The following is a 14931-nucleotide window of genomic DNA, read 5'->3' on the forward strand; positions in this document are numbered from 1 at the left end:
AGAAGGTATAGAAGTTTTAAAAGATAGCAAACTGATGTACACACACTTGATCTTAATTATTAATTTTGAAGGAGTCAAAATAATATATTTAAAATTTATATATTTCAACAAAAATAGTATATAATTTAATTATAACTATAAAAAAAGTTACATATATCTACTAGATTTTTTATGTTGTACTTTTAAATTATTGAATACATCAATAATTAAACCAAAACATTAATTTTTCAGTTATAATTTTTTCAACGTAAATAATTATATTATCTATAAAAATTTATTTTCTATTTTATTTCACAATCTTATTTGACAAAAAAAAATTGTTTAAGTAAAATGTATTTCTTATGTTTGTCAAATATTGATGTAGTTTAAAGATAATTGATAGATTTTTTAAATTTGAATAATTAAGAATATTAACAATAAAATACTGAAGCTAAAATTTTAAATTAATTTTCTATTGAATATAATATTAAGTCACAAAAGTATTATTTAATAGGTTGATAATATTTATTTTTGTCTTTTATAAATTCAATAAATAATTAATTTCATCTATAATTAAATTAATTTTTTTAACATTATAAATATATTATAAATTTTAATAAATAATTTGAAAAAAAAGTTGGGAGGGGCTATGACTAGGGATGTCAAAAATATTCATACACGCGGGTATCCACGTATAAAACTCGCAACAGGTAGAAAATGTATATCGTAAATGAACAAAACAGAAATTTATAATCAGATAATCAAAAGAGAATTATTTTTACAAGTTACCATCACAAATTGAATACAAAACAGAAATACGAACAACAAAGTGAAAAACGAACAAAAAAAAAAAATACAAACTCAATATTAGAGGATAACAAATATCTTAATTATAGAGAACATGGTGCAAAACCTCCAACAAAGCCTTAAAGCAGAAAATAAAATTGCGAGTGAAACCTGAACATTTGCGAAAGAGGCTTAGGGATTAGGGTTTAAGATTTAAGAAAGAGGAACTATTAAGAATCTCTTCTCAATAATAAAATTTGAAAAAAAATTTAGGACTAAAGAGAAAGAAACGGTAAAAAAACAAAAAAATATATAAAAAAAAGAATTATGTAAAATTAACCGTATATAAAATATTACAAAAAATATTAATATATATATATATATATATATATATATATATATATATATATATATATATATATATATATATATATATATATATATATATATATATATATATATATATATAAAAGTCACAAATAAATAGACCTAAAACATAGATCTAATGCTCATTACCTTCATCAATAAATATGAATTTGTCCTTATCTTTCCTTAAACCATTTGTAAGATTTAAATGGAAAGTTTATACGGGGGATATCATTTTTAAGAAGTATTTCTCGAGCAAGACCCCACAAATTAAGTATGAAACCCTAATCATAACGAGAAAACACTGTAGGGTAGGGTGAATCTCGAATGTTCTATCAGTCTATTAAATAGGGTACGGTGGAGAGGATAAGATATAATCTGCTATTACACCCCCTTCATGCAAAAGCATGTCTTCCCATTCTTCTATGTGATCCTCTCCATTGAAATTTATTATGAAACTGTACACTAAATTTATCCCACCCATCCATTACTCTCAAGCATTTATGGAACAAATCAAATCATTTTAATGGATAAAATTTCATCTAATGAGTATTTCACAGAAGAAAATTTGAACCCATGAAATTAGGCAGATATTGTGAAGTGATAATTTTTAAACAAATATTGTTTTATTTATTTTGTGGATAATTTTTTATTAAAGATACATTTATTTTAAAAATGATTAGTTTAAAAGAAAAGTTAAATGAATGAAAGAGTTAAATATAACAAAGTGATTATATTTAAAAGGTAAAAACGATAAACAATTATTTTAATTTTAAAAAAATATTATTTATTAAAGAATAAAATTAGAAATATAAATGTGGACACCAAAATAAAATATCACCTTTATATATAAGTATATATTAAGAGGTTGAATAGTCGCATAAAAAGATAAAGGACTACTAGGGGAAATCATTCATATTCTCATGGTAGGAAATAGTGATGCATTTTAGTAGGAATCAAAGGTAACTCTAGTGAACATTAAAGATTACTTAATGAGAATTTATGTGAAATTTAGAGAGTTTAATATAATTTTGAATGTAAAATGATGTAATTGTAAAACAATAAAAGATATATGAATTTTGAAAAAAATTGAGTTTTTTCTTTGTAAGAGGTTTATGGAGTTTTAAGAATCTCAATTTTATCTCATCTTGGTAACTGATATTATCTTGGTAACCTATTACCATGTGTACGGTCCTCAGTAACTCTCAAGGCCGACCACTCCAGACTGAGGGTTACCCTATACGGCACGCGGCCCTCAACACCCTTTTAGAGCCGCCCACTCTAGAGTGAGGCTACCCTAAACGGCAAGCAATCATCAACATTCCCAAGAGCCGTCCACTCCAAGATGGAAGCTCCCCCATACGGCCTGCGACTAGTAACAACCTTCAGAACCACGTGTTGGCACTATGCCCCATTATGAAGAACGCGACCTCCAGCATCTCTCTTAGGCCGCTTACTCCTTAGAGCCCCAGTGAAGTAGGCCGCACCCAGTCACGATCACTCGAGAGTTAGGCAAACAAGAAGGACCCAACCATTCAAATCCACATGGCCGCATACCGAATACCGAACACTCACCATGGCCCGCTTGCAATTACTAGTAACTTCCAATGGACCTCTTGGTAATTTACTCCTTAGCACTAGACCCAGAGGTAACTGAAAAGGGAATTTAGGCCTAGAAGCCCATGTCAGGTAGGACTCACAGGCAAAAAAAGGTATAAATAGCACACTATTCTATGCATCGATTACACATTAAATATTGTCTGAATCCCTGACAGAGCCAGTGCTGACTTAGGCATCAAAGTATCTTTTGCAGGCACCCCTGCGCTGGTTCGAGACGACCACTAGAGCAAGAAAGGATCAATCAGAAGCCGGGTACTAAGACAACTAGGTGAACCCAAGGAGTACACTTTGGTCCTATAAGAACAATTGGCGCTCACCGTAGGGCCCGATAGTACTTTGCAAGTTCACTACCCAACTCTTTGTTAGACAACATGGTATCCACGAGAAGCAGAGCAGCGGAAGTTCCTACTAGGGTCCCAACAGTCGAAGTTGGAGACGCATGGTCTTCATCAAATATTTCCCGTATCTTGGAGGCCCAGGCCAGGATGCAGCAGGAATTCGCTGAATACAAGAAGAGAAATGTGGATGAGATGGAGGCATTGAGAGAGGAAAACTCCCGTCTCAAGAGAAAGATTAAAACAGACAAAGGGGAGGGAGGACCCTGCCCCATGCCTTCAAGAGCAGACGCTCTCCCCGTCACGGAAGAAGAGAGCGAATATAGAACAATGGGCCACACCACGGGTGGTAACTTCAACTCCTTCGCGTCGTGGAGAAACCGCAGGCACCCTTTTGTGGATGGGATCACATAAACCCCCCTCCCTCACAAGTGGAAAGCGCCAACCGTCACATATGACGACACCATTGACCCAGACGAATTCATTTCAATATACACCAACCAGGTCGGACTATACTCTACCGACAACATCGTCTTATGCAAATCATTCTCTGTTGCGTTAAGGGGGATGACTTTGGAATGGTTCATGAGCCTGCCCCCTTACACTATAGACTCCTTCAACACCTTAACCACCGCATTAACAACCCAGTTCAATAGCAGCCGGCACCACGACCTCACATCAATAGCTTTCCTCAACCTCAGGCAGGATGAAGGGGAACCTCTCCACATGTTCATAGATAGATTCAAAGCCATAGCAATGAAAGTCAAAGACCTCACTCCAAACCTAATACTGAATTACATGATAACTGCCCTCAGGCCTGGGCACTTCGCGGATGAGCTGGCCATGCGCCCCTCCCTCGGAATGCAAGAACTGCAGAAGAGAGCTGCCATGTTCATTAGAGTAGAAGATATGCGACGCTATCAAGACAACATCTAACCCGCACCAGTTTAAGCAGAGGCGCGAAAGACCGCCAAAGAGCCAATAGGGCGCAAATAGAGTCGCCCAAGAGAACGGAAGCAAGCTAGGTTCTCCAACTATGCCCCTCTGAACGCAACCAAATCCCGTATCCTGGATGAGGTCCTGCAAGCAGCGCTGATTCCACCACCCAAGAAATTCCAGAATCCACTAAACGCAGACATGAGCAAGTACTATCGATATCACCGCAACAATAGGCATACAACTGAGGAATGTGAAACCTTGCGCGACAAAATAGAGGAACTGATACGCGTCGGCCACCTCAAGCACTATGTCAGAGGTACAGAAGAGGGAGGGTCCCGCCCCCATTATGATAGAGTAGATAATAGGCGATTCGAGCGAAGAAAGGAAAGAAGACCCGAGCATTGAGAAGCAAGAAAGGAGCCCGAGAGAAATCAGAACGTAAAACAAATGGCAACACAACAAGAGAGGAGGTCCGATGATAGACCCCCTCTAAGGGGAACTATCAACACCATCTCCAGGGGATTCGCAAGGGGAAGGCGTTCATCCTCCTCAAGGAAAATACATTTGAGAGCCATTCAGTCAGTACACAGCATGATCGGTAGATCACAAAGGAGGATGCCCCCCATAACGTTTATTGACTCAGACTTCACAGGCTCTGACCCTAACCAAGATGACCCTATGGTGATAACAGTGGAACTCCAAAGCTTCGCAGTTAAAAAGGTGTTGGTCGACCAAGGCAGCTCGGTTGACATCTTATATTGGAAGACCCTACAAAAACTTCATATATCCCAGGATGATCTGGCCCCAAACGATGAACCAATATACAGTTTCGTTGGCAAAAGGGTTCCAACCAGGGGTTACATCGACTTACATACAACCTTTGGAGAAGGAAAGGGGGGGTCCGAACCATATTAATACGATACCTGGTCGTAGATGCCCATACTTCCTACAACGTACTATTAGGGCGCCCCTCACTAAATGCCCTAGGCTCGATAGTCTCCACCCCCCACTTGGCCATGAAATTTCCATCACCATTCAGAGACATCCTCACGATACATGGAGATCAAAGAACGACAAGGGAATGTTATATGGCTAGCCTAAAGCTATCACACCTCCCATGACGACGCACAACATAGAAATCACCACCGAAGGTGCGAACTTAGCTAAAGAAAAGCTAGACCCCAGGATTAACTCTAAGTCCAGAGTGGAACCAGTAGGAGAGAATCGGCAATTCCCCTCGCGCAACCGGACCATTTCTTACAAATAGGAACATCCTTCCAAGCTGAAGAGGAGCGACAGTTAGAGAAACTACTTTCCGATAATGCAGACTTATTCACATGGACAGCAATAGACCTCCCTAGGGTCCACCCAAGAGTCACATCACACAAGCTCTCCGTCTTTAAGGAAGCCAAGCTAATTTCCCAGAAGAAATAGAAACTCGGGGAAGAACGCCGGCAAGCAGCCAAGGCGGAGGCAAAAAAGTTAAAAAAAGCCAGCTTCGTGGACGAGGCGCGATACACAACATGGCTGGCCAATGTTGTCCTAGTTAAAAAACCAAACGGGAAATGGCGCATGTGCGTTGACTACACTAACCTCAACAAGGCCTGCCTTCGGGATGCTTACCCTTGCCTAGTATTGAGCGACTTATTGATGGCGCAGCAGGCCACATAATCCTAAGTTTCCTAGATGCATATTCTGGGTACAACCAGAAACCCATGGCTCAAGAAGACAAGCTGAAAACCGCATTCATCACAGAGGAGGCTAACCTATATTACAAGGTCATGCCCTTCGGCCTGAAAAACGCTGGAGCCACGTGCCAAAGGCTAGTGGACAGGGTTTTCGAACCCCTGTTGGGAAAAAGCGTCGAATGTAACATCCCTAAGGAATATTACGGGTATTAAATAAATAAAATTCGAATTTAAAATAAATACTGCATTGAATATAAACTAATTCCCAAAATCGCGGGAAAATTTAAAAAAAAACCATAACTGGTACCATACATAATCCGAATGTACAATATCGTTGTGTATAAAAATATTTACATAAAAATCCAAAACAATAAAGTTTCTCTCAAAATCCCAAGTAGCCCATGCTCTCCGTCTCTAAGCATCTCCTGGCTCACCTGTCAAATCATCTGCTCCCAGATAACAAATTATCCAATCATCGCCATACACACACAGATAGGGTGAGCTATGCACAATAAAATATAAACAGATATATGAAATAAACATGTTTCCCAACCCAAAATAACATAAGTACAAATCTCATAATTTTCAAACCACCTGACCATGACCTCATAGTCCTTCATGAGTCATATGCATGAACTAAGTCTTGGGACTTCCCTGTGATCCCACGAAACTAACTCATTCGTGGTCCAACCCTATGAGCCTATCCCGCTCATAGTCATGCCCTACAGACTCCTTGCCTATAGTATAAACATCCAAGTCTCATAACTTGGACCCTGACACGCACGCAATCACCATACTATGGACTCCTCGCCCAATAGTAGTCGACGAAAATATCATAGTTCCTTGCCCATCGTGCGCTCGACACATGCAATCACCATACTAAGGACTCCTTGCCCATTAATAGCCGACGGGAACTCAACCAGTTCCATGCCCATCATGTGTCCAACCACCGAGCACATCCCAGACCCCTATTGGACTTAGTCCTTCAAGCCCAAACACCACACCACATGCATATACAACATATACTTAGGATAACCAGCCAAAACACACTCAAAAGCACATAGAAACATAGTAACTCGCATAAACTCGCTTAAGCTAGGGACCTCTCGCCTAAGCTAAGCCCTCAGCCTCGCCTAGGCTAACCCACCTCGCCTGAGCGAGCTTAAAATAGTGACCACACCATGTTATCTTGCTTAGGCGAGATCCTCTCGCTTGGGCGAGTCACACCTTCGCCCAAAACAACACACAGACCTCGCCTAGACGAGGTTTCAACAAAAACATCACAACTGATCCCGATATCTCACTTAGGCGAGACCTTCTCGCCTGAGCGAGACCCTAGTTCGCTCAAACCTCCAAACCCCCTCGCTTGGGCAGAAAATCGCGCTCAACATACCTGATCTCGTCACCATCTCGCTTAAGCGAATCACTCTCGCCTAAGCGAGAGTATCACTCGCTCAACACTAAAACAACTCGCCTAGACAAGCTACAAGACCTCTGAACCAGAAACGTAGCTCTACAATTATCGCTTAGGCAAGATGGACTCGCTTGGGCGAGACTTGCAGGGTGTTGCCTCTGTACATGCTCCCAATTCACCAAAACCAATACCAAAACACTTCTAAAACACGATCGTTACAATGAAATGGCACATCAAATCCAGAAGCATGTTTTATACTTATACAATCCACACAAAATACAGAACCTAATTATCCACCTCCATTCATTACCAAAAACCCTCATTACCAACAATATCATGCTTTACAAAATTATTGGCACAACATCAATCAATTACACATCCAATTCCCAACATTATACACGAATTTTGTGCCAACCAGTAATGTATTAAACAGCACAGCCCCAAAAACCATAACACATGTGAAGCAATTAATCGCATAAGGACAGCTCCCCTAACCTGAATTCTTGATTGAATTTGCGAAGAGACTAGGGATTCCTTGGTGCACCAAATTCTTTGCTTCCACCTCTCTCTCTCTCACTCAGCCCCTTGCACTCTCAATTCTGCCTCTCACTCTCCCAATCTCTGCCCTCCCTCCTCTCACCCAAAACGAAAATAGTTGCAAAAACCCCTTTCCACCTCAATCTTTGCCTTTTATATGTGTCTTATTATTGGGTTAAAGGGCTGGAACGAATTTAGGCCTTTTTGATGTGGTTAAGTCCGATTTAATTACCTTTAAAAAAATGATTTCCAGCCCCCTCCTTGGCTGCCCCTTCTAGGTTTACTGTTGCCCTCTCATATTCCCTCCAAAACTATACTAAAAAATAAAATTCCAATTCCAATTTCATTCCCAACCAAGTTTGAACCCATGACCATTTAGTTACTCCTCAAGTGTATAACCAATTCAACCAATTCATGTTAGTGATACATTCCAACCATGATAAGATCACAATGTCAATTCCATACCCATACATATGATTAAAAATCAATAATAAAACAATCAACACATAATTGGCATACATAGGACTCGAACCCAAGTCCTCTCACACAAACCAAGTACTCTAAACCATTTGAGCTAGTACTTTTCCACGTCACATAAACCAATAAATAATGCCATAAAGGCGCTTTCTACCCGCATTTATGAATTAATTAATTATTTAGTTAATTAATTTTCCCGGGTCTTACATTGAAGTATATGTAGACGACATTGTGGTAAAGTCCTCAAACCCGTCATAACACTCGTTAGATTTGGCAGCAGTCTTCAATGCCATCCGGGCTTACAACTTGAGGCTGAACCCAGAGAAATGTACTTTTGGCATTAATGGCAGCAAATTCCTGGGCTTCATGCTCACTCACCAGGGAATTGAAGCCAACCGGAGAAATACCACACAATTATCAACATGAGGAGCCCAACCAACCTCAAGGAAGTCCAGTGCCTGGTAGGGGGACTGACAACCATATCACGTTTCCTTCCCAAGCTCGCAGAAAAAACAGGACCTATGATTAAACTGCTCAAAAAATCGGCCAAGTTCGCTTGGAGTGACACATGCTAGCAAAAATTCGATTAGCTGAAACAACTACTTACCACCCCACCCATCTTGAGCAAGCCAGACCCAAACCGCCCTTTAATAATCTACATCTCGGCCTCCGTCACAGTCGTTAGTGCCGCAATAGTCTAGGAGGCCAACGGTCAGCAGTAGCCAATCTATTTTGTCAATCGCATATTGCAAGATCCAGAAACGCGATACCAGGTAGTAGAAAAAGTAGCCTTGTCACTCATAACAACAGCTAAACGGCTTCGCCCTTATTTCTAGAGTCATGCGATGATTGTTCGCACAGACTGCCCCATCCAGATAATCCTGCAAAAACCAGATTTGGCTGGTAGACTTTTCGCATGGTTAATCAAGTTGTCAGAATTTAGCATTTGCTACGAACTGCGCGGCGCAATTAAAGCACAGTGTTTGGCATATTTTGCCAATGATTTACAAGACTACGCAACCCTAGAGGAAACCTGGTGGACCATGCACGTCGATGGTTCGTCCAACCCACAGGGGGCAAGAGCAGGTGTAGTACTCGAGGGACCAGGCAACGTGCTAATCGAATAGTCCCTGCACTTTAAGTTCAACACCTCGAACAACCAGGCCGAGTATGAAGCAATAATTGCAGGCCTTAACCTGTCTAAAGAGGTCGGCGCTAAGAAGCTCCTATGCAAAACAAACTCTCGATTGACAGTTGGGCACCTAACGGGGGAGTATCAAGTGAAAGACCCTATGCTTATGCAGTACTACCACATAGTTACCATCATGATTGCCCAGTTCAATGATTTCAAAATTGAGCATGTACCCCACACAATCATCACCGACAACGGCAGACAATTTATTAATCATGGGTTGGCAGAATTCTACCGCAACTTCAAGATTAAGCACATCACTAATGGTCAAGCGGAGGCCGCAAAAAAGTCATCCTCAAACAGCTCAAGAAAAGATTAGATGGGGCCAAAGGAAAGTGGTCGGAGGAGTTACTCGAGGTCCTCTGGGCGTACAGATGCACACCTCAATCGTCAACCCGCGATGCGCCTTGCAATCCAGTAAGCCAGTACCCAACACCTGGAACATTTCGCACTTAAAGTTTGATTTCAGCTAGCTGGTCATTTTGTTTTTCTTCACCATGTAATCGGATGTACTCTTTCCTACCTTGGCATTTTTTCCCTAAGGATGGTTTTGGCCAGGAAGGTTTTAACGAGGCATCCCATTCCAATCAAAGAAATACAATGAGGTTACACCCACATTTTTTGCTTCTGCAATAAGCACAATCCTGAACACTAATCTAAGTGCCTCCGGTCGAGCACAAGGCCAAACACCCCAGCCACTTAGCCTAAGTGCCGCTGGTCGAACATACCAATTCCCGCTAATCCCGGCCACTGTTCTTATAGGACCAAAGTGTACTCCTTGGGTTCACCTAGCTGTCTTGGTACTTGGCTTCTAATGGATCCTTCCTTGCTTCAGTGGTCATCTCGAATCAGCGTAGGAGTGCCTACAAAAGATACTCGGATGCCTAAGTCAGCATTGGTTCTGTCAGGGATTCAAAGAATATTTAATGCGTAATCAATGCATAGAATAGTGTGCTATTTATACCCTTTTTTACTTGTGGGTCCTACCTGACATGGGCTTCTAGGCCTAAATTCTCTTTTTAGTTACCTCTGGATCAAGTGCTAAGGAGTAAATTACCAAGAGGTCCTTTGGAAGTTACTAGTAATTGCAAGTAGGCTATGGTGAGTGTTCGGTATTCGGTATGCGGCCATGTGGATCTGAGTGGCTAGGTCCTTCTTGTCTGCCTAACTCTTGAGTGATCGTGACTGGGTGTGGCCTACTTCACTGGGGCTCTAAGGAGTAAGCGGCCTAAGAGAGACGCTGGAGGTCGCGTTCTTGATAAGGGGGCATAGTGTCGGCACGTGGTTTGGAGGGTTGTTACTAGTCGCAAGCCGTATGGTGGAGCTTCCATCTTGGAGTGGGCGGCTTTGGGGAATGCTGATGACTGCCTGCCGTTTAGGGTAACCTCACTCTGGAGTGGGTGGCTCTTAGGGGTGTTGAGGGTCGCGTGCCATATACGGTAACCCTCAGTCTAGAGTGCTTGAGGGTTGCTGAAGATCGTATATTCGTGGTGTGGTTGGGACATCAGCCCCCCAGTCTTGAGGAGCGGAGTGACGTATAGACTAACTGTGAGTGTCTAGCCTCCAAGTTTGTTGCTTGCTTGCATGTTTTGCAATTTTCATTTATTGACCGTGTTCTGTGGACGTATAGACTAACTATGAGTATCCGACCTCTAAGTTTGTTGCTTGCTTGCATGTTTTGCAATTTTCATTTATTGGCCGTGTTTTGTGGACACCATGAATCCCATGACTTATTACTTATCATCTTTTTTTAGTATAACGTCAAAATCTTTTTTCAACGTGAATATCAAAACTTGTTCTTCGTACTTTCTCATCATATTACTCTCAATTATACTTCCTCACCAATTCATATATTCTCTAAGACATTCTATCTTGTTTCCAAGCTTGAAATGTTAAACATACACATTTCAGCTTGAGGGAGGCTATTAGAATATGTATTGAAACATTTGATGGAAGCCTAGCACCTGCTGCTGTTGGAGGGTCTAATGGAAACCTTGTGTCTATCGTTGTTGGTGTGTTTAATAGAGGCCTTGGGTGTTTGCGTTTGTCAGAAGAACGTCTATTAGGATCTTTCTAATTTGGGTCGTTAGTGCTTGATGACACCCTTTTCATATATATTGGATTTATTTGTTCATATGGTGTGTGTAAAATTATTTTTTTCCATGCAAGTTCCTTTTCTTTTCTCTTGATGGTTTCCTTATTTTAGTCTTGATTTTTGCGTTTCCCCCTTGAGCTATGTTTTCATTTTCGCAATAGCAACAGAACATAATGAATAATTGAAACACCAGTGAGTATTTGAATCTATAATTACATATAAAGATTTTTAGGAAAGAGTTTCTTAATAAACAAATTAAATAACTTACGAATTACAATTTCTTATGCTTAATAGTTACGATGTCCTCAGTGATTCGCTACAAATTGAATAGACCTGTATTGATTGCCTGACTCATCATTAATAATTCTGTGGTTCGTGCAGAATCAGCCTGATAACGATGCATACGCTTCACAAACTAGTCATATTTCCATTTCTAAATCACATCATAGCGAATGAAACCTTTTACGTCATAAATTAAACATGAAAGTCAAATCATTAAAAAAGAGCCAAACAGCGAGGAAACAAGATGACATAAACATCTCGAAAAAACGTAGATAAACGACCAACCTCTAATAGTATTTTGCCTTTTCACCACAGATTGAAGCTCAGAATATCTTTTCTTTCTCTGTTTTTTCTTAAGAAGCTACAACGTACAGATGTTATTGACATTAGCCACATTAATAATTAACTGAACATAATTGTTTTACCAAAAGGGAACGAGGGAATTCATACACATATATATTTACCCATTTGATGAAGTAAATCTCATTCCACTGCAACGAAAATTCTTGCTCTCTCTCTAATCGTTCATGGACCATGACATGTTACCATTTGTTCTTTTAGCTTTCCCCATCTTGCTATTATTCGTGTTACGAATACGAAAAACATCTAAGAAACCACCCTTTCCACCAGGCCCTAGAGGTCTTCCTTTCATTGGCAATCTTTATCTACTCGATAGTTCTACTCTTTGTTTGAAGCTCTATGAACTCTCCAAAAAATATGGTCCCATCTTTTCTCTTCAACTGGGTTCAAGGCCAGCCATTGTTATCTCCTCACCAAAATTAGCCAAGGAGGTAATGAAAACCCACGACCTTGCCTTCTGTGGTCGACCCTCTCTCCTATGCTCAATGAAACTTTCCTACAATGGGTTAGACATGGCATTTTCACCCTACAGAGATTATTGGAGACACACCAGAAAAATTTCCATCATCCACTTCCTTAGCCTGAAGCGTGTTCTAATGTTTTCCCCGTTCAGAAAATGTGAGGTTTCCCATTTGGTGAAAAAGATATCGGAGCACGCTTCTTCTTCCAAGGAGACGAACTTGCATGAGCTCCTCACTTGTCTCACAAGCGCTGTAGTGTTGAGAACTGCTCTGGGAAGAAGGTATGAAGAGGAAGGAATCGAGAAAAGCATGTTCCATGATCTTCTTAGAGAAGCGCAGGAATTGGTAGCTTCAACTTTCTACACAGATTACATTCCTTTTGTTGGTGGTGTGGTTGATAAACTCACTGGGTTGATGGGTCGTCTCGAGAAAATGTTTAAACTGTTGGATGGGTTTTATCAGAACGCCATCGATGAACACCTTGATCCTGAAAGGAAGAAACTTACCAATGAAGGCGATTTCATCGATGCATTGCTTCAACTGAAGAATGACCGTTCCTTCTCCATGCATCTCACTCCTTCTCACATCAAACCCTTGATCATGGTTATTATTCTAACCTTCTTGTTTTTTTCTAAGCACCTTCTATAACTTTTCTATTTTTATTCTAGTTCACATACACAACTATTTGTTGGAGTTTTCTAACAGTGAATTTTTGCTTATTTTTTGTGAATCAGAATATGATTTTAGCCGGGACAGACACAATTGCAGCCGCAGTAGTTTGGGCTATGACGGCACTGATGCAGAACCCGAGAGTGATGAAGAAAGCCCAAGAAGAGATCGAAAATGGGTTTGGTGGGAAAGATTTTATAGAGGAAAATGATATTGAAAAGCTTCCTTATCTTAAGGCAGTTATAAAAGAAACGATGAGATTATACCCACCTCTGCCTCTGCTTGTAGAAAGGGAAACGATTAAAAAGTGTAGCATCAGAGAGTACGAAATTCCGGAGAAGACATTGGTGTATGTGAATGCTTGGGCAGTGCATAGAGACCCAGAAACATGGAAGGAGCCAGAAGAGTTTTATCCTGAGAGGTTCTTGAACAGCAAAATAGATTTTAGGGGATATGATTATGAGCTGATTCCATTTGGCGCTGGGCGAAGGATTTGCCCAGGCATACACATGGGAGTTATCACAATGGAGCTTGTGCTTGCTAATCTTCTGCATTCATTTGATTGGGAAATGCCTCAAGGGATGGAAAGGGACGACATAGATACTGATATGCTTCCTGGACTTGTCCAACATAAGAAAAACCCTCTCATCCTAGTTGCAAAAAAGCGAGAATGATATGGAATTTGCATGACAAACACATGAAAAATTCTCTCACCCTTGTCCTACGAGGATTCGCAATTTGCATCACAGTGCTAATGGTTACAAACAAGTTATGCACATGTAGCTACTTTGTCTTGCTATATAAATCGTTTCTGTCGTCTCAGTGTAATATAGTTTAATCTGGTGTCTCCAGTTTTTAAATTAATATTCTGTGCAGTACGTTTCTTAACTATATCTTACAATAAATATCAATCAATGCAACAACAAAAAGTTATGGCCTAAGGAGAATGCTGACTTTTAAGGGCTCTCGTTTAAGGTATAATTAATATGACAATGATATTAATCTAAATTTTGAGGATGATTTTTTTAACAGAAAGTTATCGAGATTTAGTTGTTAAAAAATTATTTTAATATTATTAATTTTATTATTTTTATATTAAAAGTTAGAATAACTAATTCTATAAATTAAAATAACATAAATTTATAAAATAAATTTTATAAAGATAAAAATACCTTTTAAAATATCTAAGTAGTATATCTTTTTTAGTGAAGTCTCACATTCATATTTAATTTATTTGATTGTAAATTTTTTAAATGTGTAACACTATTTTATGTTATTTTTTATATTAGTTTAAACTTTTTACATTTGATTATATTTTAATTTTTAACAACATTAAGATATAGTTATTTAATTATTTTTTAACTTTTTATTTATGTGTATTAAATAAAATATTAAAGGTTAAATATATAACATCTCTAAGGAATATTACTTAATTAAACAAATAAATATAGAAAATGAAATTAAAATGTCTCAATATTATTATCCCAAACACAGGAAAATTTAAATTAATATCCAGTGCGACAAAATTCAAATGGAATTAAACTAAAAGTTATTACAATTTTCAAACAAAAAGGGTGAGCTGATAAAATTAGAAATAAAGTATAAATAAACAGAATATATAAATAAGACACCTATCTTATTCATTCTACTTAGTTCTTGGCCAAGACCTTACTCCCCAAGGCTTTTCATCATTTAATCACACAAATAGTTAGCCTTGGACTCAGTAATATG

The 14931-nt window shown here is 39.2% G+C and overlaps 1 protein-coding gene across 1 annotated transcript; it reads left to right on the forward strand.

Annotated features, from left to right (window-relative positions):
• Window positions 1-12213: 12213 nt before the first annotated feature.
• On the forward strand, window positions 12214-14060 carry LOC114186083 (6,7,8-trihydroxycoumarin synthase-like). Its single transcript, XM_028074096.2, has 2 exons — window positions 12214-13134; window positions 13266-14060. Exons 1-2 carry the CDS (start codon window positions 12238-12240, stop codon window positions 13872-13874), a joined length of 1506 nt encoding a protein of 501 aa, XP_027929897.2. The 5' UTR covers window positions 12214-12237; the 3' UTR covers window positions 13875-14060.
• The last annotated feature ends 871 nt before the right edge of the window (window positions 14061-14931 follow it).

The sequence above is a fragment of the Vigna unguiculata genome, chromosome 5 (genome assembly GCF_037176805.1).
Source record: "Vigna unguiculata cultivar grain cowpea cultivar isolate G323 ecotype 2 chromosome 5, ASM3717680v1, whole genome shotgun sequence".
In the NCBI taxonomy this organism is placed as follows: domain Eukaryota; kingdom Viridiplantae; phylum Streptophyta; class Magnoliopsida; order Fabales; family Fabaceae; genus Vigna; species Vigna unguiculata.

Coding starts and splice junctions, on each gene's coding strand:
- LOC114186083 (XM_028074096.2), top strand. CDS start 12,238: ATGGACCATGACATGTTACCATTTGTTCTTTTAGCTTTCCCCATCTTG. Junction 13,135..13,265: donor ACATCAAACCCTTGATCATG/GTTATTATTCTA, acceptor TTTGTGAATCAG/AATATGATTTTAGCCGGGAC.